Source organism: Oncorhynchus gorbuscha, linkage group LG19 (genome assembly GCF_021184085.1).
Source record: "Oncorhynchus gorbuscha isolate QuinsamMale2020 ecotype Even-year linkage group LG19, OgorEven_v1.0, whole genome shotgun sequence".
Lineage (NCBI taxonomy): Eukaryota > Metazoa > Chordata > Actinopteri > Salmoniformes > Salmonidae > Oncorhynchus > Oncorhynchus gorbuscha.
The window spans coordinates 25,301,086-25,324,984 of NC_060191.1; the positions used below are offsets into that span (position 1 = coordinate 25,301,086).

Below are 23,899 nucleotides of genomic sequence, written 5' to 3' on the forward strand. Positions count from 1 at the left end.
TTTGACCATGATAACTTCAAGTTTAGATAGCTAGCTAGACTAACTATAGTAATTTACCAATCGAAAATGTTTTAACTGATATGGGCTAATTGAGTGAGTGTCAGTGAATGACATATAACAAGAGGAAAACTGCTGATGCACAACGAAGTTTTGAAATTGCACCTTGTGTATTCTACTATAACTCTCATCAGCAAGTTGAGAGTTATAGTATTTTTTTTTTAAAATCCAGAGGTCCAGACCTCCATGTCATTATATGTAGCTAGGACCTTGGCCACATAAGGGTTTAGCCCTGACCTCAACAGAGAAAACCTTTCCAAGGCAAACCTGCTACCCTGTCTGCTTTTCCAGCACATTGTGTACTTCGAGGAGGTTTAAGACATGTTTCAGAAGTTCTTGGCTGGTTTCCTTTACAAGCAATGCCTTCCTCCTCGCAACGTTGGCCTGGCCTCTCAATACATTGGTGTCCAGCGCAGTCAGACTCTAGCTCTAAGGCTTCTGGCTGCTAGGTTGGCCAAAAAGTCAAATGGATATAAAGCATACCTACTAATCACACACTGGTTGAATCTATGTTGTGTCGAGATTCAAGTTTTAATGTCACGCGCACGAGTACAGTGAACTGTCTTCCTTGCGAGCTGTAAACCCAACAATGCCGTGATCAATATAAATGACTGCATTGGTTCAACATCATTTAAATTGAATTACGTTGAACCAATGTGGAATTGATGTCTGTGCCCAGTTGGAGGGCCAGGTCTTTATTTGGTTAGTAACCTGTACAGCTAAAGCCCAAGGGAACCAAACTGGATAATGATCATACCAAAGATACAAACGTAGATTGTGTTATTCATGTTCAACATGTTCAACATGAATCTGTTGGCAATCAAATATCCTTTTGTCCTGTGTTTTATTTCAGACAATAAAATAAGCCTTTATTTAGTTTAGATAGAACACTGGGTTTTGCCAAAACATTTAGCAAACAAGTTTTCAAGATATTGTATTATAAAAATCACATCTATTTAACATTTCAAGGCACACATGGTAGCAATTGGTTAAGATGAACAATTAACAATGAGTGACCTTACAATCCATTGTAATTAAATGGCTCAACTGAGGTCTTTCAGTTGTTAAATTTCACCCCTAGACAATCTTTATATTGTACAGAATATTCAAAATACATAGCCCAGGGACATTTTAATAAGAAAGAGTATTGTTTGTCTAAAAGACATTATGTGTAACAGAAACAACCACAAGGCCTTTTGAGTTTAACACTTTAATTATTTAATTTCCCCAAGTGTAATTGGTTCTGAAAACAGCCTAAACTGTGTCCATAAACTGAGCAAACTGAGCAGCCCAATTCCAAAATGACTTGACATCAGGTGAAAAATGGTCCCACTTCTATTTTCTTACTTAGGTGAAGCAATTTCCTCACAGAAGGTTCCAAGACCACTTGAGGATAATTTCCTAATATAATGACAAACAGTTCACGGAGCTGTCCCTCTGTAAACTCACCAATGTGTTGTGGGAAACATGGCCCCATAGCAAACAAAAGGAAGTGACTTCCCATTGCAAAATACTTGGTCCTGACTCCCTACAGTATCTCTGGCTATTTATCAATAGCTGTATTAGTCCTTCCTTACTCCCTTTGTGCTTTTCTAAGGGCAATACTTTATTCAGGCATCTCTTTACACTGTAGACTCCAATTATGATACATGTTCCCATTGAACATGCCTAGATCACAAAGCAGCAGAACTGGTCTCAAAGGTGCCTTGTGGTGTAACTCCATTATGGCAGTGATAGTAGGTGACAAATGTTGATGGGGGAAATACATTCACAAAGCACACCACTATCACATAGTGTTAGAGTCAAGACTTACACTTCAGGGGCCTGCTCAGAGGGATGTCACGTTACAGAGCGTTCAGATAGAAACGTATCGTGTAGAACAGATATGATTGTCTTTCAGGTAGAATAGGGAATTGTGTACGCTCTAATCATTCCTTTTCTATCTGCAACATTCAGAATATTTCACATCACTGAATAAACACCAGATTGAAGTAGCATGCCATTTGTGACCTGCCTGTATGCAACAGCATCAGTAACACCCCTCATGGGTATCGTAAGGTCTCCCTCAGGGAACTGACCCACCCAGAGGTCTGATTCTAAGTCTGTCTTTGGCGGGTGTGGACCACAGTGTACACCCCTGATTCCATAGCACCATAGTTCTATATAGTATGTCCATTCAGTGGTCCCGTAGTACTGGGCGTTAGTAGTAGTGCACCCGACCTATAGTGCCTGTTCCTGAACCCAGGATATCAGGCTGCCCATTCCTCCAGATCTCCCGTATGATTCGCTCCCTCTCCTCCAATCGCTGAGCCCGCTCCAGCTCCTCTGCCGACGTGAAGACGTTAACGCTCAGTGTCCCGTCCGATTGGCTGTGGTTGTGGTGGTTGCCAATGGGAATCTCTGTGGTGGGCAGGGGGGCGGGTGCTTCGACGTCACCCTCCTCTTCCTCATCCTCGCTATCTTCATCACATTCGTCCTCACTGAAATCCTTTAAGTGTTTCTTCTCGGGTGTGGAGGCCGGTATGTTGGTGCGGGGCTTGCAGGAGATACGGATGACCAGGAGGCAGAGGGTGAGGACCAGGCCGAAACAAACCCCGATTACAAAGTACAGCCCAAAGCTCTCCGGGTTCTCTACAGGACAGAAAAAGATAATTGGTAAATTCACCTAGGATTTTAAAAAACACCACAATATGTCAAAAAGTAATTGTGCTTTTCCTATGTGGTAGCCTAAATCAATATTGTTATGTATGACTGGCACATTGGCAATTTTGTTTCATTGATTCATTTTGTGGTACTTTAAAAGCAATGTGACAACTGCTGTTGTTAAAGTGATTGATTGATTGATTGACTGACCTTTGATGTGTGCGTAGGCAGCTAGGCTGTTGCTGAGGAGGTCCATCTCTTTCCTCTTTGCATCCATGCTGACGATATGTCCAGTAGCCCGTTCTTATACCTAATACAAATAAACACAACACACTGCATCAGAATTCCTTGCGATCTCAACTACTATGCCATGCATGCAATGCCAAGTACTGTCTGCATTAATGTATGCATGAATTCAGTTATTCCCACCATGTATCACAGAAACTTCCACACAACCTCAAACAAACTGACACAATGAGGTTTGGCCAAAAGACACATGCTACCCTCATGCACCCCACAGCTACCCTCACGCTACCCTCATGAACCCCACAGCTACCCTCATGCTACCCTCATGCACCCCACAGCTACCCTCATGCACCCCACAGATACCCTCATGCTACCCTCATGCACCCCACAGCTACGCTCATGCACCCCACAGCTACCCTCATGCTACCCTCATGCACCCCACAGCTACCCTCATGCTACCCTCATGCAGCCCACACCTACCCTCATGCTACCCTCATGTTCCACACAGCTACCCTCATGCATGAATTCAGTTATTACCACCATGTATCACAGAAACTTCCACACACCCTCAAACAAACTGACACGATGAGGTTTGGCCAAAAGACACATGCTACCCTCATGCACCCCACAGCTACCCTCATGCTACCCTCATGCACCCCACAGCTACCCTCATGCTACCCTTATGCACCCCATAGCTACCCTCGTGCTACCGTCATGCAGCCCACACCTACCCTCATGCTACCCTCATGTTCCACACAGCTACCCTCATGCACCCCACAGCTACCCTCATGTTACCCTCATGCACCCCACCGAAACACTTCTGCTACCACAAACCCCCATAATTACCCTCCCCTTTACAATGTATTTAAAGTGTTTACGAATGCCTCCAGTGCCACACTAGATGTTTTCTCGTTTGCTATCGCGCCAAACACACTGACCACAGCATTACTCCATAGTAACATTCAAGTGACATTTTCTCAAAATTGGGGTTACAAGTTAATCAACTTTCAAAGCAGAATTACTTTCACATTGTTCATCAACTGTAGTGTATGATATACCATTTTCTAGCTCTAAGTCTACTTTTATCCAATGTAAAAAAACACAATTTCAAATTTTGCTACACTGGACCGAATCGAGCCGGTTGGTCACACATGTCTTTGGGTGGGTGAGGACAAGGCCTACTGGTCCAGCTGTGGCAAACAAAAGCTCCACTGTTTCGTCCTCAAATACCAACAGCGCAAACTGGGATCATGACGCATTTGGCACGTTTCTGCCTGTGAGCTGGGACAGGCCTTTACAGTGAGGGGCCAGGGGTCAACTCTCTCCTCAGAAGCCAATGAACAGCACTTCCTCCAACAAGCCTCCCGGATCAATAGGAGCACGGGCCAAGGACCTCTGTGTTGTTTTTACAGTACCTTGGTTGTTCACCCTTTTAATTTCCCCGACTGACACAAATGGGTGAAGACCTGGAGGACCTGTGTTGCTGTTGTTTAAATATCTATTTTAGTCGCACTTTGACTGTCCCTGACTGAAACAGAGTCACTGGGTTTTCCTTTCTTGATCTTGTTCTGAAGGCAGCTCTGCATGGAGAGCAGAACCAAATGTGAATGATTACATTTAGGCAAGTCATTTGATTGGTTTAAGTTTTGGCCACTGGGCTTATCCCTGGTGACGCTTTCTGGTCGTCTGAGTCTTTTCCTCAGCGTTTCCTGTCGCTCTGTTTGGCTCCATTGTGTTCCTGCAGGCTGTCTCACTGTCCCGGTCATTACTCCCTCGCCTCAGGCTCCCCAGGAAGTCTCAAATTTCCCTCACAGAGAACCTTGCGGCGCCATGCCTCACCACGCAACAACAGTACAACGCCTGGTCCTGCTTCTTTTCCTATGTGGTCAATTACATAGGCTATTACAGAGAGCCCCCCTGCACTTTTGAGAGAGCAAGCGAGAGAGAGAGAGAGAGAGAGAGAGAGAGAGAGAGAGAGAGAGAGAGAGAGAGAGAGAGAGAGAGAGAGAGAGAGAGAGAGAGAGAGAGAGAGAGAGAGAGAGAGAGAGAGAGAGAGAGAGAGAGAGAGAGAGAGAGAGAGAGAGAGAGAGAGAGAGAGAGAGCGAGAGAGAGCGAGAGAGAGAGAGAGAGAGCGAGAGAGAGAGAGAGAGAGAGAGAGAGAGAGAGAGAGAGAGAGAGAGAGAGAGAACCTGTTTCCAATTGAAGTGAGAGGCTGTGTGGATTCTCCCATATGGAACACTCTATCCAAAGGGTCATGTGGCTCCTGCTGGGTCTCTCCCGCATTTCCTGTGCAACCCCCTCTCTTCACCCTCAACCCTTGTCATAGCCCTTTCCTGCTGACTCTGCCCTTTTCTCGTCCGCTCCACTATGACATCATCACTTGGTACATGCAAGGCACATGGCACAGGAAAACCAAGACGTGATAGATAGCGACACAGGGGCCCTGCCAATACGAGTATCCCTGAACCTTTTGATGTGTTAGCACGTTAGCATTAGCCTCCGATCCCTTTCATTCTACACGTGGTTCTGTGTTATGGCTCCCAGGGGAACAAACATGTTGTTCAAGTATGGAAAGATGGCTGACTCTAGCACAGTCACAGACAGTACTAAACCGTGGAATTGCACGTCATAGCACATGGCCTACAGATCATTGACATCAAAAAATGGCACAGTCCACCTGTTTTTGTTTTATGTCACCTCAATTTTTGGGGGGTGATCTCTTCAGTCTATGGATTCTACGCTAATTGGAATCTCGAGGATATTATGCTGTTGTTATCACCCCCATTTGTTGATACAAAAATGCAACAAAAACATGGGTCAACCATGTGCATTGCAGCTGTTCATAGCACATGCCTGACTCTTTATAAAAAAAAGCACAATACCCTTTCTGTTGCTCTACGATATAAAGTTGGGCAATAAGAAGTACAGACAGATGTACACTTTTGTATTGTATCATTAGCCTTACCATAAAATGAAGCTGTAGAGGTAACTCTTTAGTCCCAGCTCATGGTGGAAGTGGAGAGGTTTGCTGAATGATTGAGCCTCTCTCTCTCTCTCTCTCTCTCTCTCTCTCTCTCTCTCTCTCTCTCTCTCTCTCTCTCTCTGGATCTATGCCCGTGCCCTTCGCTCCTCAGGCCGAACAGTTCATTTGGCCACCCTGAGACAAGAGCAAACACACAGACACTCACACAGCCGTCAGCCTACATCAGATCCAAAACTCACTGAGGCGTTTGCAATGCAAACAATGACTGGCCTTTTGCTGTTGCCGAGGGATACACAGTCCGGCAGCAGACAAAATGCAGGCTTAGCTTTCAGTAGTACAACTGTTCATATTTTGGATACGCAAACGCATATATATTAGAAATATTAAACACCGAAACACTGTACATGTACGGAGACTACACAACAATAAATTATGTGCAGGGAGACAGAGACATTTTTTGGGGGGGGGGGGGGGGGGTTGTCCGTGGTGTTTGTCATCAAACATGACAAAGAGTGAATTCTCTCAAGGTTTTTGTCTGTACTCCTAAGCACTGATATGCTGCTTACAAGTGATAAATGAAAGTACATAAAATATCTCTGATACAGTCACAGGCTGATGTTTTCCCGGAACAGTTTAAACATAGAAACTTAAGTCTCTGATACATCAAACCACTGTGAGATCCTCAGAGCACTTTGTCTCCAAGAAGTACAACTCCTCGTCTGTACACCCGACAGCCACAGTATATCTCACAGAAAAAGAGCAGCTCTATACATTTCAGGTGGGGAAAGAGGACCATGAAAAACGCTGCGCTGTGAATTTTTCGCAAACCCTTTTTTTTGTGTTGATTGGGAAAAGCCCAGTGCCAGCTTACGTTGGTTTAGCAGGGCCTCTTTGCTTTCCAGTGCAGGTTTTGATCTTGCTGACTCTTGCCAGACCCTATGTACACTAATGCTGGGCCCGAGAGAGTGTTCGCGGCTAGCAAGGACACAGGGAGCAGTCGCCATGGCAGCATCTCTTCACTCCAGGCCACCGACTCATATGGTCAGCCTTTTGTTTTGGACCACAGAAGCGGGATCCATCCTGTATGTGCTGTATGTATAGCCAACTACAGTCCTCGTAATAATGTATTTATTGAGATTTAAATGTTTTTTTAGAGTGAAGTACATCGAAAAAATCAAGAGAAAACTGCAAGACTCAATAGAAGACAAAACAAGGAACAAACTAAACAAGACAGGCTTTTGAAAAATTAACTATTTTTTTTCATAAAATTGTACAGTTATCTTAGCTAGGTGAATTGCTAGCAGAATTGTTTACTTGTTGCTAAGCAGTTGCTAGGGACTCTCCTGGAAGAAGCTAGCTAGCTTACAAAGAATAACAACAAAAAATATCTAGTTAACAGAAGAAAGGAAGACAAAATAAGGACAAAAGAAGGACAGAAGAAAAAGGAAAAGAAAGAGGACAACAAAGTGAAACAGTCAGCACTTCTATTGCAACTTCGTATTTCGTCGTCTAACGTAGTCTACACTGCTATCTGCCCAGCAGCTAGCCAGCTAGCAAACGTCCACCGTCTACCGAATAGCAGCACTGTAGAAACTATTACACTCAACTGAACGACTTGATTAGTGTAGTGTTAGCTAGCTACATAGTTGTCTTTGCTGTCTTCGTATCCAAGATAATTGTGTAGTTTAGGCGTGTAGTCTTAGAGTGATTATCTTAATTTACCGAGGTTAGCTAGCCAGCTATTTGTCGTCCTTAACGTAGGAGACACTGCTAGCTAGCCAACAGCTAGCCAACGTCTACTGAATAGAACTTCCGCACTCAACAACCCGGTCGCATTCCGCTTCGCTCCACAGGTAGTATCACATTTTCATTTCATTTCATTACAGCACAACGGTTTGATTTGTTTGATCGTAGCTAGCTACATAGCTAGCTACATAGCCGTCTGTGTATCAAAGATAATTGTGTAGTCTAGAGCGATTTTCTAGGTTAGCTAGCCAGCTATTGTCGTTCTTTTAGCAGCGTAACGTAATCAACACTGCTAGCTAGCCAGCTAGCCCCGAATAGCAGCACTGTAGAAACTACTACACTCAACGGAACGACTTGATTAGTGTAGTGTCAACAACGCAGCCACTGTCAGCTAGCCTACAAAGTCAACAACGCAGCCACTGCCAGCTAGCCTACTTCAGCAGTACTGTATCATTTTTAATAATTTTAGTCAATAAGATTCTTGCTACGTAAGCTTAACTTTCTGAACATTCGAGACGTGTAGTCCACTTGTCATTCAATCTCCTTGCATTAGCGTAGCCTCTTCTGTAGCCTGTCAACTATGTGTCTGTCTATCCCTGTTCTCTCCTCTCTGCACAGACCATGCAAACTCTCCACACCGCGTGGCGCTGCCACCTAATCTGGTGGTCCCAGCGCGCACGACCCACGTGGAGTTCAGGTCTCCGGTAGCCTCTGGAACTGCCGATCTGCAGCCAACAAGGCAGAGTTCATCTCAGCCTATGCCTCCCTCCAGTCCCTCGACTTCTTGGCACTGACAGAAACATGGATCACCACAGATAACACTGCTACTCCTACTGCTCTCTCTTCGTCCGCCCACGTGTTCTCGCACACCCGAGAGCTTCTGGTCAGCGGGGTGGTGGCATAGGGATCCTTATCTCTCCCATGTGGTCATTCTCTCTTTCTCCCCTTACCCATCTGTCTATCGCCTCCTTTGAATTTCATGCTGTCACAGTTACCAGCCCTTTCAAGCTTAACATCCTTATCATTTATCGCCCTCCAGGTCCCCTCGGAGAGTTCATCAATGAGCTTGATGCCTTGATAAGCTCCTTTCCTGAGGACGGCTCACCTCTCACAGTTCTGGGCGACTTTAACCTCCCCACGTCTACCTTTGACTCATTCCTCTCTGCCTCCTTCTTTCCACTCCTCTCCTCTTTTGACCTCACCCTCTCACCTTCCCCCTACTCACAAGGCAGGCAATACGCTCGACCTCATCTTTACTAGATGCTGTTCTTCCACTAACCTCATTGCAACTCCCCTCCAAGTCTCCGACCACTACCTTGTATCCTTTTCCCTCTCGCTCTCATCCAACACTTCCCACACTGCCCCTACTCGGATGGTATCGCGCCGTCCCAACCTTCGCTCTCTCTCCCCCGCTACTCTCTCCTCTTCCATCCTATCATCTCTTCCCTCTGCTCAAACCTTCTTCAACCTATCTCCTGATTCTGCCTCCTCAACCCTCCTCTCCTCCCTTTCTGCATCCTTTGACTCTCTATGTCCCCTATCTTCCAGGCCGGCTCGGTCCTCCCCTCCCGCTCCGTGGCTTGACGACTCAATGCGAGCTCACAGAACAGGGCTCCGGAAGGCCGAGCGGAAATGGAGGAAAACTTCGCCTCCCTGCGGACCTGGCATCCTTTCACTCCCTCCTCTCTACATTTTCCTCCTCTGTCTCTGCTGCTAAAGCCACTTTCTACCACTCTAAATTCCAAGCATCTGCCTCTAACCCTAGGAAGCTCTTTGCCACATTCTCCTCCCTCCTGAATCCTCCTCCCCTCCCCCCTCCTCCCTCTCTGCAGATGACTTCGTCAACCATTTTGAAAAGAAGATCGACGACATCCGATCCTCGTTTGCTAAGTCAAACAACACCGCTGGTTCTGCTCACACTGCCCTACCCTGTGCTCTGACCTCTTTCTCCCCTCTCTCTCCAGATGAAATCTCGCGTCTTGTGACGGCCGGCCGCCCAACAACCTGCCCGCTCGACCCTATCCCCTCCTCTCTTCTCCAGACCATTTCCGGAGACCTTCTCCCTTACCTCACCTCGCTCATCAACTTATCCCTGACCGCTGGCTACGTCCCTTCCGTCTTCAAGAGAGCGAGAGTTGCACCCCTTCTGAAAAAACCTACACTCGATCCCTCCGATGTCAACAACTACAGACCAGTATCCCTTCTTTCTTTTCTCTCCAAAACTCTTGAACGTGCCGTCCTTGGTCAGCTCTCCCGCTATCTCTCTCAGAATGACCTTCTTGATCCAAATCAGTCAGGTTTCAAGACTAGTCATTCAACTGAGACTGCTCTTCTCTGTATCACGGAGGCGCTCCGCACCGCTAAAGCTAACTCTCTCTCCTCTGCTCTCATCCTTCTAGACCTATCGGCTGCCTTCGATACTGTGAACCATCAGATCCTCCTCTCCACCCTCTCCGAGTTGGGCATCTCCGGCGCGGCCCACGCTTGGATTGCGTCCTACCTGACAGGTCGCTCCTACCAGGTGGCGTGGCGAGAATCTGTCTCCTCACCACGCGCTCTCACCACTGGTGTCCCCCAGGGCTCTGTTCTAGGCCCTCTCCTATTCTCGCTATACACCAAGTCACTTGGCTCTGTCATAACCTCACATGGTCTCTCCTATCATTGCTATGCAGACGACACACAATTAATCTTCTCCTTTCCCCCTTCTGATGACCAGGTGGCGAATCGCATCTCTGCATGTCTGGCAGACATATCAGTGTGGATGACGGATCACCACCTCAAGCTGAACTTCGGCAAGACGGAGCTGCTCTTCCTCCCGGGAAGGACTGCCCGTTCCATGATCTCGCCATCACGGTTGACAACTCCATTGTGTCCTCCTCCCAGAGCGCTAAGAACCTTGGCGTGATCCTGGACAACAAACTGTCGTTCTCAACTAACATCAAGGCGGTGGCCCGTTCCTGTAGGTTCATGCTCTACAACATCCGCAGAGTACGACCCTGCCTCACACAGGAAGCGGCGCAGGTCCTAATCCAGGCACTTGTCATCTCCCGTCTGGATTACTGCAACTCGCTGTTGGCTGGGCTCCCTGCCTGTGCCATTAAACCCCTACAACTCATCCAGAACGCCGCAGCCCATCTAGTGTTCAACCTTCCCAAGTTCTCTCACGTCACCCCGCTCCTCCGCTCTCTCCACTGGCTTCCAGTTGAAGCTCGCATCCGCTACAAGACCATGGTGCTTGCCTACGGAGCTGTGAGGGGAACGGCACCTCAGTACCTCCAGGCTCTGATCAGGCCCTACACCCAAATAAGGGCACTGCGTTCATCCACCTCTGGCCTGCTCGCCTCCCTACCACTGAGGAAGTACAGTTCCCGCTCAGCTCAGTCAAAACTGTTCGCTGCTCTGGCTCCCCAATGGTGGAACAAACTCCCTCACGACGCCAGGACAGCGGAGTCAATCACCACCTTCCGGAGACACCTGAAACCCCACCTCTTTAAGGAATACCTAGGATAGGATAAAGTAATCCTTCTCACCCCCCTTAAAATACTTAGATGCACTATTGTAAAGTGGTTGTTCCACTGGATGTCATAAGGTGAATGCACCAATTTGTAAGTCGCTCTGGATAAGAGCGTCTGCTAAATGACTTAAATGTAAATGTAATGTAAATGTAATTGCTAAACACAAAACAGATCTCGGACCAGGTCACCTAGGCCTAATCCTTGCTTAGCTATAAGAAACGATTCTTCATCTAGGCAAAGCAGCCAGTATCCACATAGGATACTGTCTAAAGATCTTTCCAATGCAATATTATGCTTTGGTCTCAAGGGCAATAAAGTGTAAGGCCAGAGTGACTTCACCAGTTCGCCAAGGTCATGGCTAATGATTTGACTGCTAACTGCTATTTTCTCAGAGTAGAATGCACCAGAATGAAATTCATCAGAACTCAGGCATCTGAGAACGGTGGTTAAAGACAACCGGGGACTCATTTGAAGCCAATCTAAACAATAATTAACCTGAGCCTGTTGTTTTGTTGTTTTGTTGTGTTTTTGTTTTACCGGGAGGAAATGATGAACAGACGTGCTCTCGACCTCCCTCAACGCACTATCCCATGACTCAACTTTCAGTCATGTTCCTCAAGTGAATTCATTTTCTATTCATTAGCAGATCTTGCCATGTCCCTTGAATGCTGGACAGAAAAACACTGTTTACATATGTTTCAGTATTTCTGCAGTTTTTGGGACCTTGAATGTGTGCTGAAAATGTTCTGGCATATTACTCCCTTCAAGAGCCTCTAAAGAAGTTAAAATGCTGACTGGATCATTTTGCCACTACAAAAAAAAATGTCACAAACAGGTTCTCAAAGGGTTCTTAGTGGTTGTAGAATTCTATATGAAACCAAACTGGGTTCTCCTACACCGACATGCCAAATACCCTTTATGGTACTAGAACCTTTTTTTGGAAATAAATGGAGGTACACTCCAAGCTAATGTTGCGTGAGAAGGCTTCCACTTTCATGGTCTCACTCATAGATTACATCACCTCGCATGTGACCAGATAATGCCTGTCATTCATTCCTAACTGACCTCATAACCTCAGGTCAAACAATTTGAACACACAATCCACTTCCTGTGTCCTTAGTCACTTGGTGGGCATCATCAGTCAATCAATAAGTTCACATTGAAGCCAATCAGTTTTTCCTTAAGAGTGTAAGAAAAGTGTATCCTGACACCACGTCAAGATACAAAAACAATGAAAAGTTCATCCAAGTCTCAAATAACTGTAAGGCCTAAGCACAAATTGTGCTGAGACTGACGCCAATGTAAACAACATGTGGTGTTGTGAGGCCTGGGAAGAGTTCATTCTCTATTTCTGACTAACAGATGTTTACTTTGGTTGGGAGGAAAGAGGAACCAAATGAAGGAAAACCCTGTCCGTTACGTTGTGTGATATTTTTGTTCTTATCAACTTGGAGAAGAGCACAATAGCTTTTCCTTTCCTACCAAGTTTCCTCCCATACATGAAATGTAAACAATTCTAATTCATAGATGGAGGTATGGATACAATGTCTGACTGTCCATGAAGTCAACATAATAGTTTTAAAGTGGGCCTTTAAAGTGAAGGATAACATTGTCTGATTCTCTGAGCTTTGTCAGATTGTCTGAGCTAATCACACTGTTATTGTCTCTGTGGGGAGAAGCTGATTATGCCATCTCACTAGATAAAGGTACTTCCTAAATGATTGACTAGCCACATAGTGACAGGGACCAACCTCAGAAGCAAGAGTTTTTAGCTCCTATTACCAAACAGAAGCCCTTTTGTACACTATAAATCATTCATAAAGTATCTAACCATAGTACTCCTCTGTCACATCTGAGAAATCACATTAACAGCCCGAGTAGGAATTTATCCAGGGAGTGTAGCCATAATTGAATTACAATGAGAAAATACATTACAAACAACTCATCCCACTAGGGAGCGAGTACGCCTGTTTCCTCACCATAATGACACACTTTGAACCGCAGAGCGAAAGGGATATTTTCGATTCCTAGAATGTATGTGCGGCCACAATAGTACCCTGGCACAATGGACGGTCTTTCTGCGGTTTGCCTGGCATAGGTCTTCAGTGAGTTGAAAAAGCCCACATTTGAATTTAATCCCATTTTGTTGTTTTTATGCACATATATAGCCTAGTCCAACAGCTCTGGCATGGGAGATCAGAGACACACTGTAACTGGTGTCACTTTGAGTTTGAGTGTAAAATGAGGACAATTTTATAGCATTCATCAACTTTGCCCCTGACAAAGTTAATTAGTTAGTTCCTTGTTTCTTATATTTTTGTTTCAGCTACTGAGAGAGAAAATATGTCTGGGATTAATGATCCATGGGATCAAATGGACCACTGAGGAGTCATTTATTCATTGTTTTGAGCACATGAAGGCAGTTCTAAGCTCAATATATTCCACTTGACATTTGCAACTTGAATAAATTCTGTATGCTGCAATTGAACAGCCTGTAGAGCTAGTGCTTTGATTTACTTAGTTTCCCTTTTTCACAGAAAGCCATGATGTGAGATTCTGTAATTAGCAGAAAAGCAGGTTAATGGCTGTTCCCCAAGAATGCTCATAAACTGTTGTATCACAGAAGTATCCACTGGACATTTTTTTCCATACCTTTCCTATTTGAACAGCTTTCAGTAAAATAGTTTACCATGTGGCCTCAATCACGCCAGCGTATGGTCTCCCAGGCATTCTCTATACCTAAACCCAGCCAACCAAGATCACCTGACCACCAACCAAGGCAGGACAGCATCCAAGTCCAGAAAAGCCTGATGTAACTTTTCACTAGATGGGATACAGCTTTTGTCAAATGTTATTCTTTGTGAGAGGTTAAGAGAACTTATGCAGAAGGTTAGGAGCAGAGGTTAGGAAAAGAGTTAGGGTTAGCTAAAAATGTACAACAACAAAAAAAAATCGACTTTTGACATTCATTTGACAGAAGCTGTATCCCTTCTATCCCTGACCCTCTCCCAGAGACAGACAGGCAGAGGTGCATGCGATAACGTTCCAACCGATAAAAACTGACACTTTTCCTAAGAGCTAGGGCTCTGTTCGTGCCGGTGCCTGCAAAAGCATTCAGAGGGTAGGCATCTGGGGAAGGCATTTTCTGTCCATCGCGGCTGGTCTTCCTTGACGGCCATGAAGGGTTGTAAGGGCATTTTGGAGAAAAGAGAGTGTCTTCCATTTTTGTTCTCTCTTGACATGGGATCTTGGGGATCAAGCTGTGCTAAGTGTTGGTGCTGTTTTCCATTGCACCGTGCCCTGGCCATGGGCTTGTACTGTGGGGGGGATTGTTTCAGTTCGAGCCCAGTCAGACATGTGTTTGCCATCAGGCTCAGTAACACTGAGCACAAGGTAGAGCTGACCCCAAAGATGGCTGCCAGCTGAGAGTATGGGGAGCTCCACAGAGCTGAAACTCAAACTTAGAAAATCAGCTTTTTCGTTTTTCCAGGATTGCCACCCAGGGAAGGTGGTTTCCAAACAGTAGCCTTGGATTAACTTTAAACTGCCCGCTTGGCACAAACTGGGAGAATCAACCTTTTTTTCCCCCCACCAAACTTTTAACCAAAATGCACTTACATGGCTCAAAGATTGTGTTGATTTAATTTTCAATTCACGTTCATTGACAACGCAATGAAATAGAATTCAAAACTAGACGTTGTACCGACATTTGTGCACAGTGGGTGGACATATTTGAGTTACACATCATTCTCCATTACACACTTTTGCCACTTACTGCCTTGCTGACAGCCAGCCAGATAAGTTGTTGAACTTGACTTTAGACTCAATTAACAACAGCTTTTTAACACTGTAGCTTTCAAGGACCAGAACTTTCTTCTCAGTCAAGGCATTACTAAACATTCTGATCTATTTCACAAGGGCAGGTACTCAATAAGGAGGTTGTTTTGGTTTCTTTATGTCATACTTCTCCACATGAGCCCATGATTTCATTTAAATGGAGAGTGGCAACTTCAACTCCACTCCAACTTGGTTCAGCAGAGAAGCCTGTATGCTTTGCAGTACGTATGTCACTGCAACCCCGTGACAAACCGAAGCAGGTATTTTAGTGACATAAGAAATGATCTAGAGAGCAATCTCTTTACCCCGTGAGGATTGGGCTGGTGGGGGTATGGGGGGGGTAATAGAGATACGGGCCCACGGGGGTGGGGGTTAATAGTGGCCAGATGTGGGGTCTTAGGGGTTTGATGGTAGACAGAGACAAAGTGCTGCTCTCATATGGAAATCCAGAAGAGGAAACACATGCTCTATCTTCATATCGACTTATGTGTTCCATCTCTATCCACTACTGTGCATACAGAGCCCAGGACATTGATGCTCAGAATTGGAACTTAATGAGTTTGTGTGTGTGTGTGTGTGTGTGTGTGTGTGTGTGTGTGTGTGTGTGTGTGTGTGTGTGTGTGTGTGTGTGTGTGTGTGTGTGTGTGTGTGTGTGTGTGTGTGTGTGTGTGTGTGTGTGTGTGTGTGTGTGTGTGTGTGTGTGTGTGTGAGACAGAGCGTGAGAGTGTCTGTCTGTGCATGCAACCATATGTGTTTTCATTTTTGCCCCCTCGCATGCACCCCAGGTGATCCCTAAGCCTCGAGCTCCAAAAATGGAGTTGTGATCTCTGATCGATCTGGGCCAGCATGCAACAGCCGACCACAACCACACACTGTATTCTTAACACAGGACTTGTGATAACCCTATGACACAAAACGTGTTAGCCCTTTCCATGGGTGGCTGGGCAGAGTTAAGTCTCCTGTCCACAAACATGTAGACATAAATGAAGCCTAGTCTTCTGTGAAAGTGAACCGTGGTGTCATTTTTAGTCTGTATGGTATGAATTCTTTAGTTCGTCAGAGTACAGTTTTGTCGGAGCTGGACAAACCAGCTGGTGTAGACCGTGAATATTTGATAACCGACCTTAAACTATGATTCAATTATAAGATTAAGCTTCTGAGTCCAGTGTCTCTTATTTAATGTGTAATCAACTAGAGACACTTTACAAACGTCACTGTACCCGTTTCTGTGTGCTTAACCCTGTCATCTTCTTTAAAAAAAAAAATCTTTCTTCACCATATGGTTTCTCTCTTCCCCCAGATTCCCATGTAAGGTTTAAAAAAATTCAACCTTAAATCCAGGGCTTATTTATGTTCTTGGACATTCACGTGTGTGTACAGAGCGAGAGAGAGAGAGAGAGAGGCTTAGGCAAACCCTAGTGGATTTAGCACGTCAAACATCCCCCTAAGTCTAAGGAGACCAGGGAGAAGCCGCCACCAGAAAGAATGGAGCCTTTATGAGACAGCAGTGGTTTTAGTAGGAGTCTTGCTAAACACAGCTTCAGAGATAAATCCCTCATCAGCCTATTAATTGTCAATGGCGAATGTGAATCGAATACAGTCTTGTTGGCTTTACATCTGATTAGACGAGGCAGTTCATAGCTTCTGCGTCTCCTTCAAAACCGGTTTACAACATCTAATGGCTAGTGGTCTACAAAATATAATATACTGTACGCCCCACTTCGTTTAGATGGCATGTCTCAAACTCTCTCTCATGTTACACAACAAACCAATCATTATACCAACACAAATGGGAGAGTGATGTTTCACTCAACCTAAGAAATTGTCAGATGTGAGTCGCTCTATCAGTATCTGCTAGGAGAGAATAGCAAGACCAAGGCAACGGCTTAAATAGCGTTACCAAGGCCTCATTACAGGATGGTAGTGGTGACGAAGCAAATACACCACTCGTAAAATACACCCCTCGTCTTGATCCTGGGCCACGTGTGTCCGTGAAAGCACCCCGAAACACTGTTGTCTCCTGTGCAGTAGAGGGCCAGGCAAATGGATTAGAGTTTAGACAAGCTTTTCAAGTCAAATATTGACTTGTGACTCCTTAGAGGCCACAGATAAAGCAAAAACCCCAGTGATAAAACATGGGGCAGCGAGATTGAGGAGAACAAGAGGATGGAGGGGAACATAGCTGGGAGAGGTCAGATACAAGTCAACTGTCCCAAAACACGCCTGGGGGTTATAGGCATTCACACTTATCCTCTGTTATCTGTCACTTTATCAGATTGACACAGGGAGGCACAGCAAACAGCCTGCCCACTTAGATATGCTAATTAGAGGGGAACTCTGAGACTGGCTATCTCCTACTGATAAGAGGACCACGAACGGTGTATGTGTGTGAGACAAAACCATTACCCCCCCCCCCCCCCCCCACACACACACACATACGTATGCACACACACAGGACCCCTATATGTTGACGAAACGGTGGGCTGCACATTAGTGATGCGTGAGGCTCTGACCTCGGTTCCCCCTGATCGTATTACGCTGTTGATGCGGCCCTCACCAAAATACAGGATGTTTTGTATTTATTGTGGTCGAAAGTGCAGTCATTTATCACCGCAAGGTTAGCCAGTGTGCAGCTAGCTGCATCAGCCCTGCTCTCTGGCACCGATCCATCAGAAACGTGTTGTAACCACACACACTTCACACTGTAGCTCTTATTGAGACGCTCAAAAAAGGTGAGCATTGCTTCTCTTGATGACAATCCAACAAGAACAGTATACCCCCTATAAATGAGCTTGAATCACGTAAAGATATGAATATAGCTACTGAAGGAAGGAAACAAGGTACAACACACAGCGCTGGAACCTATAGCTGTGTGTTCTATTGATTGTACGGACTGAAAGGGAACCTCTAGTCATCATTAGAGTTTTAAAGTGTTTTTAAAGTGTTCGCAAACTCGTGCAACCAGAAGAGTACTGCTTTGCAGAGTTCTGAAGGAACGTAAAACTGCAAAATATGAAACGGCAGGCACTCATTGAAACTCCACTGTACCTAGACACACACCACACGTCGCACCCCCATAAAAAAATAAATCAGTTTAAGATAGAGATATCAGCATCTGCCTGTGTCGCACTTCCACATCTGCGGTGAAAGGTGAAAGAGCTGTGTTTGTCATACCATGAGACATCACGAAAATCTATCCTCCCAAATTATTATGACCCCTCTATGGAAAGATGAGACTTTCACGAACCCGATGGTGTTCTCTTTTTTGCTCTACGACCCCAATAAGCGTCTTGGGACTTGTCTGAAGTAGGTACAGCCGATCTGTAGAGTCCTAACAGTTTGGGCTACACACTAATATGATATCAGTTGAAAAAATGTATGGAAGTATTTATATATATATATATATATATATATAAATATATAAATATATATATATATATATATATATGAAGACTGTTAAGTGCCAAAAATAACGGTTTAAATACATGTAAAAAAATGTACTACTTGATCTTTCTTATATCTCTCTTATACCTCTCAGGAGTGTCACGCCTGCTCCGCTCTTCCTCCCCCTCCCCCAGCCGGCTTGCCCAGCGCCTATGTCTCGGCCGGTTCGCCCAGGTGGGACGTCGGGTGGTACCCTAGAGGGGGGGGTACTGTCACGCCTGCTCCCGCACTTCCTCCCTCTGGCGCTCGAGGGCGCCAGACTCCCCAACATCACGCACTCAAGTCACCTTTAGTACGCTCACCTACCTTTCCCCGTCACGTTCATCCACGCTCATTGGACTCACATGGACTCAATTACTTGTGAATGTGATTTCCTTCCCTATATCTGTCTGTTTCCCTGCTTCGGGATTGTTTGTCATATGTCCTTGTTGTCCCGTGTGCTGAAGCTGTTCCTGTCGTGTTCTATGTCCGTTCCTGAATAAACGTTTGACTCCCTTTACCTGCTTCTCCTGTACGGCGTCGATCCTCACAACGGCGTCGATCCTCACAAGGAGAAGCATTTCAGAACAAACTTCCTTTTGATATTTTTGGGGGGCTATCTGTTGTTCCATGTGTTTGTATAGGCTAATAGCAGGACAGCCCAATATCATTTTTCATCCCTTTTTTTTATATTTTGGGGGGATACTTCAAGAAGTCTTAAAATGACAAATCAAATAGCAAAATGATCCTTGTTATGAACTTCTTCAAAAATTCCATATAGCTTAGTAGAACCCCCTCCCCCGGCTTAGGCAGGGCTTAGACACTTATGGCTTTTAAGGGAAAAGCAAAAACTTACAGCCTTTACATTGTAAATGCAGTGATATAAATACCTCGTTGAGGTTCATATGTTATTATACATACACAGACTGAGGTTGTCACACTTACCAAGTAAAGTCGTGCTGTCAAGGTGTCTTCTTAGGAAAGTTAATTCCTGTCAAGATAAGGTAAGGCTCAATGCTAGCCTCAGTCAAAACAGTATACTTCTCGCCTCCAGGTTGGGAAAATCAACACAACAAGCAATCCTAACTTTGTCAATCTTGACGATTCCCTGTGACTACTGCTGTTCTCCAGTCCTGGAGCGTGTAGAGAAGCCTATAGGGAAGAGGTGGTAACTTCCTCTGAATAACAGACTTTCCCTCTCCCTCCCAGTCTCCACTCTCTCTGCCAGCAGCAGGAATTGCTGTCATACAATCCCTCTAGGAGAGAGAGAAAAAAGGAGGAACGAGGAACTGCCAAAAATGAGCAGGGTTTGGGAAAGAGGGAGGGAGGAAGGGATTATTGGGAGGGGAGTTATTCCCCCTCGTCCCCTCTGTTAAGATGATGAGCAGGGAAAGCACAACCCCTCGACAAATTGATTTTCCACACCGAGTACAGAATGACAGCAAACACAAACAAAAACAAAACACGAGTCATGACAATGAAGGATTGTTGTTTACCTTTGGAGCCATTAAAAATAACTGTATATCTGAAACAAAATTGTACTGTATTGCAACTTAAGCCGTTTATATGTAAAGATGTATGGGAAAGTGGAACATTTGGGGGGTAGGAAGGACATGTAATCGGAATAGTATGACAACCCCCTCACTGAAAGCTAATTGCTAACAGTTGTGAGCCACACTCAGAAACATATGGCTATCAATATGATTTTAAAATCCATTATAGAGAAGACAAGGAAGATTGAAGAGGTTTGACTGCATAGTAGGAGATACCTATCTTGTAACTATCCTTGCTGAATAACACAATAACACAAAACCACAAAGCCATGTAAGTATCCATACTCTTTTGAACACTTTTGAAAAAATAGCCTACTTTCAGGCTTAGCACTTGGCCCTGACAGCATGACATGGACATAAGTCCTACATTACAGACAGCACACACTGGTCTTGTTTTGTAACCCAGACTTACTAGCAGGGAGGAAACCCCCAACCAACTTAAGAGAGTGAGCAGTAAATACACTGGGCCACCAAGCAAAGCCTTGACCAGATTTAATTAAAGCCAGGCGGAGTGGGTGGGCATGGAGATACAGTATTTCCTATCAACATGGACCGGGTCTCCATGGGAATCCAGGGAGGGGAAGACTTCTCTACAAAGTGCTGTGAAATCAATATTGAAAAGCTGCATTAGAAAGTGCTTCATCAAGTTTCCTTATTTCTCAATGGGGTCAATGTCAGCGCAAAGCTGTTATTTTGATACACCTGCTGAGGTGGAAAGAGAAAGAAACGTGGTATTGGGATCCATCCCAAACAGGACCCTATTCCCAATGTTGTACACTATGGGCCCAGGTCAAAAGTAGTGCACTATAAAGGGATTAGAGTGCCAATTGGAATCCCGTCTTGGTTTCTGTCCACATATTTTACTCATTAACCCACGCTCACTAGAGAGCAGAACTTACCAACCCATGATGGGACACAAGCTCTTTGGATGCTCTGAAGGTGGATTCAGTTCAATTGGACTTCATCATGGAGTGGAGATGGGTAACAACTGCGCATGTGCGCTCTCAGGGGAATCCCTGCCACGTAGAAACTGCACGTTATGCCCTTATTCACAGATGCATGTTTTTTTAGGCAGAGAAGTGGAGACAGTGTTACACATTCGTTATACAAAGTAAAACAGCCTACAAATACTGTATGTCTGGTGACAAAATACTCGCTACGGAAGGGGCACCAATGATGTTGTTGAATCGTACTTATATGAGCCTGAGTATTCGGATGAAGAATTGAGGCAAATTGAGCTTCAGATGGTCGCTGCCGCTCTAGCCACCAAAGCCGCAGCAGTAGCTGAACCAAAGCCCTAACCCATCCCCCGGATCAACACAGACTGGTGGTGCAGTTGTGGCAATTGTGCCCCAATGGCACGAATGAATAATGTTTCCGCTGCAGAGAATTTGCATACGTGATGACAATTCCTACAGAAATAGAGGAACGTAAGGATGATGAGGAGAGGTAAAGGTTGCTTTTGCGACCACAGGGATTTGGCTGCCCACATAAACTCTGGTGTCCTGGAAACAATTGTCCGTATTCCAAAAATGAATTGGTGTCACAACCCTGTTCCAGCTGGGCAAAACGGAGAGTTATTTAATGAGTAGCTAAACTTTACATCATTGAATGATTGCTTATAAATCTCTATGAGCGGGACCATTAGTGGGCTTATGTTTTCACATTTGCCCAAAACACAATATAGCCTATGTTTATTTATCACAATGGTTTTAGGATACTCTATTCTGCAATGTAAGGTGACATAATATCTATTGTCTCTCACCCCTTGTCATAAATACATAGGGCACATATGCTAACCTGTAGAGCACCTTTGCATTTTGGCACTGCGCCAGATCCAGTCCATGGGAATAAAGCAGCAATGGTCGTATCTATTACTATCCTTCGGTTTTCTTTCTCCATCATTTCAGATGACATATCTCAATCATATGCATTGTCGCTGAAGTGCTTACTACGCACACACGGCGACGCAAGGTTTGGCTGTGGGGGTATTTACATATTGTTTCGGAAAACAGTGAAATTCGGTACCTTCTTCCCTTGATTTCCTGCATAAAGTGCAGCCTGGGACCGAACACTAGCTTGCTCTTGCTGCCATCTCTGTTTCCACTTTGTGTAACTGACTTTACCTGCAATATGCCTAACTCCATCAACTTTTGCACAAACTCCTTCTCCTCTCCCAAAAACTTGAATCAATCAACCAAATGGTGGCTAGGGAAAACTCCCTAGAACGCTTTAAAAATGATGAATTTGTCCACAGTTCGTGGATATCAGAATCATGAATTCACTGGCAATGGATCAGAGAAAGGGCCGCATCCAGCAATGTCAGTCAGTTTCAGTCAGTGTCAAGCCAAGTGGACTCTTTTGTTTGGTGCGCGTGACCTGGAGCCCGCTCCACTTTGATATTATCCGCTATTGAACATAGTATATTCCATCTGAAATTGTATCAATTATTTTAGGATACCTAAAAGTGGATTAGGAACGTTGTTTGAAATGTTTGGACCAGGTTTACAGGTAACTTATTAGATCATTTGTAGTCATGTTGGGCGAGTTGGAACCAGTGTATTTCTAAATCAAACGCACCAAATAAATGGACATTTTGGGGATATAAAAGGACTTTATCGAACAAAATGACCATTTGGGATGTTTCTGGGACATATTGGAGTGCCAACAGAAGAAGATGTTCAAAGGTAAGGCATTAATTATATTGTTATTTCTGACTTTCGTGTCGCACCTGCTTTGTTGAAATATGATTTCCATGTGTTTGTATGATGGGACGCTGTCCTCAGATAATCGCATGGTTTGCTTTTGCCTTAAAGCCTTTTTGGTTTGCTTTTGCCTTAAAGCCTTTTTGAAATCTGACACAGTGGCTGGATTAACAAGAAGTTAAGTTTTCTTTTGTTGGGATTTGGGATTTATGATTTTTTTTTATTTTTTATAATTTAATTTGAATTTCACGCTCTGCAATTTCACCGGATGTTGTCGAAACGTTAGCGGAACGTCTAGCCGTAACAGGTTTAAGGTAAGGGTTAAGGTTTGGGATAGGGTTCGAACAAAAGACTAAAACCAAATGTCCACCACTGGGACCAAACACACAACTTTCTGATGCAGAGTCATGGGATAGCAAAAACCAAGCCTACTTGGAGCCAACAGATAGGGCTGCCGTGCGTCTAGCTCTTAGGAAACTTTGCAGTATTAATTTTTTTGTATGTGTTATTTCTTACATTTTTAGCCCAGACATGTTTTAGTGTTATTACATACAGCTGGGAATAACTTTTGGATATCATAGCGGCAGTAACTCACCAGCTTTACCAGCATTACCACCAGGAATATGACTTTCCTGAAGCGGATCCTTTGTTTGTACCCCTAGGGCAATTGAACTAATTCCAGAGGCTGACCCTAAACACCGCCCAAAGGAGAGTCAGAGGAGAGGTTCTCAAAGTGGACATCTTGTCCAACTCAGGAGGCGCACACACCATCCACAGCTTTCAACTATATTACTCACTAATGTTCAGTCTCTGGATAATAAAGTTGATGAGCTCAAGGCGAGGATTTCTTTCCAGAGAGACACCAGGAATTGTAACATACTCTGCTTCACGGAAACATGGCCCTTTCGGGATATACTGTTTGAGTCCGTACAGCCAGTTGGTTTCTAAGTTCATCGGGCAGACAGAAATACATTTCTGTCTGGGAAGAAGAAGAAGGGGATGCATGTTTCATGATTAACTACTAATGGGTTGATTATGAGAAAATACAGGAACTCAAGTCCTTTTGTTCACTCGACCTAGAACACCTCACAATCAAATATTTCTAAGGTCTTCGAAAGCCAAGTCAACAAACAGATTACCGACCATTTCGAATCTCACCATATCTACTCTGCTATGCAATCTGCAATCTGG

At 44.7% G+C, this 23,899-nt stretch overlaps 1 protein-coding gene across 2 annotated transcripts; it reads right to left on the reverse strand.

Moving 5' to 3' along the window:
• Positions 1-760: 760 nt before the first annotated feature.
• LOC124005492 (protein eva-1 homolog B-like) lies at positions 761-19,704 on the reverse strand. 2 transcript variants are annotated; one of them, XM_046314804.1, is made up of 4 exons: positions 19,396-19,704; positions 5,912-6,103; positions 2,911-3,010; positions 761-2,688 (listed from the first exon to the last, which is right to left on the reverse strand). In XM_046314804.1, the coding sequence occupies exons 3-4, from the start codon at positions 2,975-2,977 to the stop codon at positions 2,258-2,260; spliced, it is 498 nt and encodes a 165-aa protein (XP_046170760.1). In that variant the 5' UTR covers positions 2,978-3,010; positions 5,912-6,103; positions 19,396-19,704; the 3' UTR covers positions 761-2,257. The 2 variants fall into 2 exon arrangements, with proteins under 2 accessions (XP_046170760.1, XP_046170759.1); XM_046314803.1 differs by lacking the exon at positions 5,912-6,103 and having other exon boundaries at positions 762-2,688.
• Between the last annotated feature and the right edge of the window lie 4,195 nt (positions 19,705-23,899).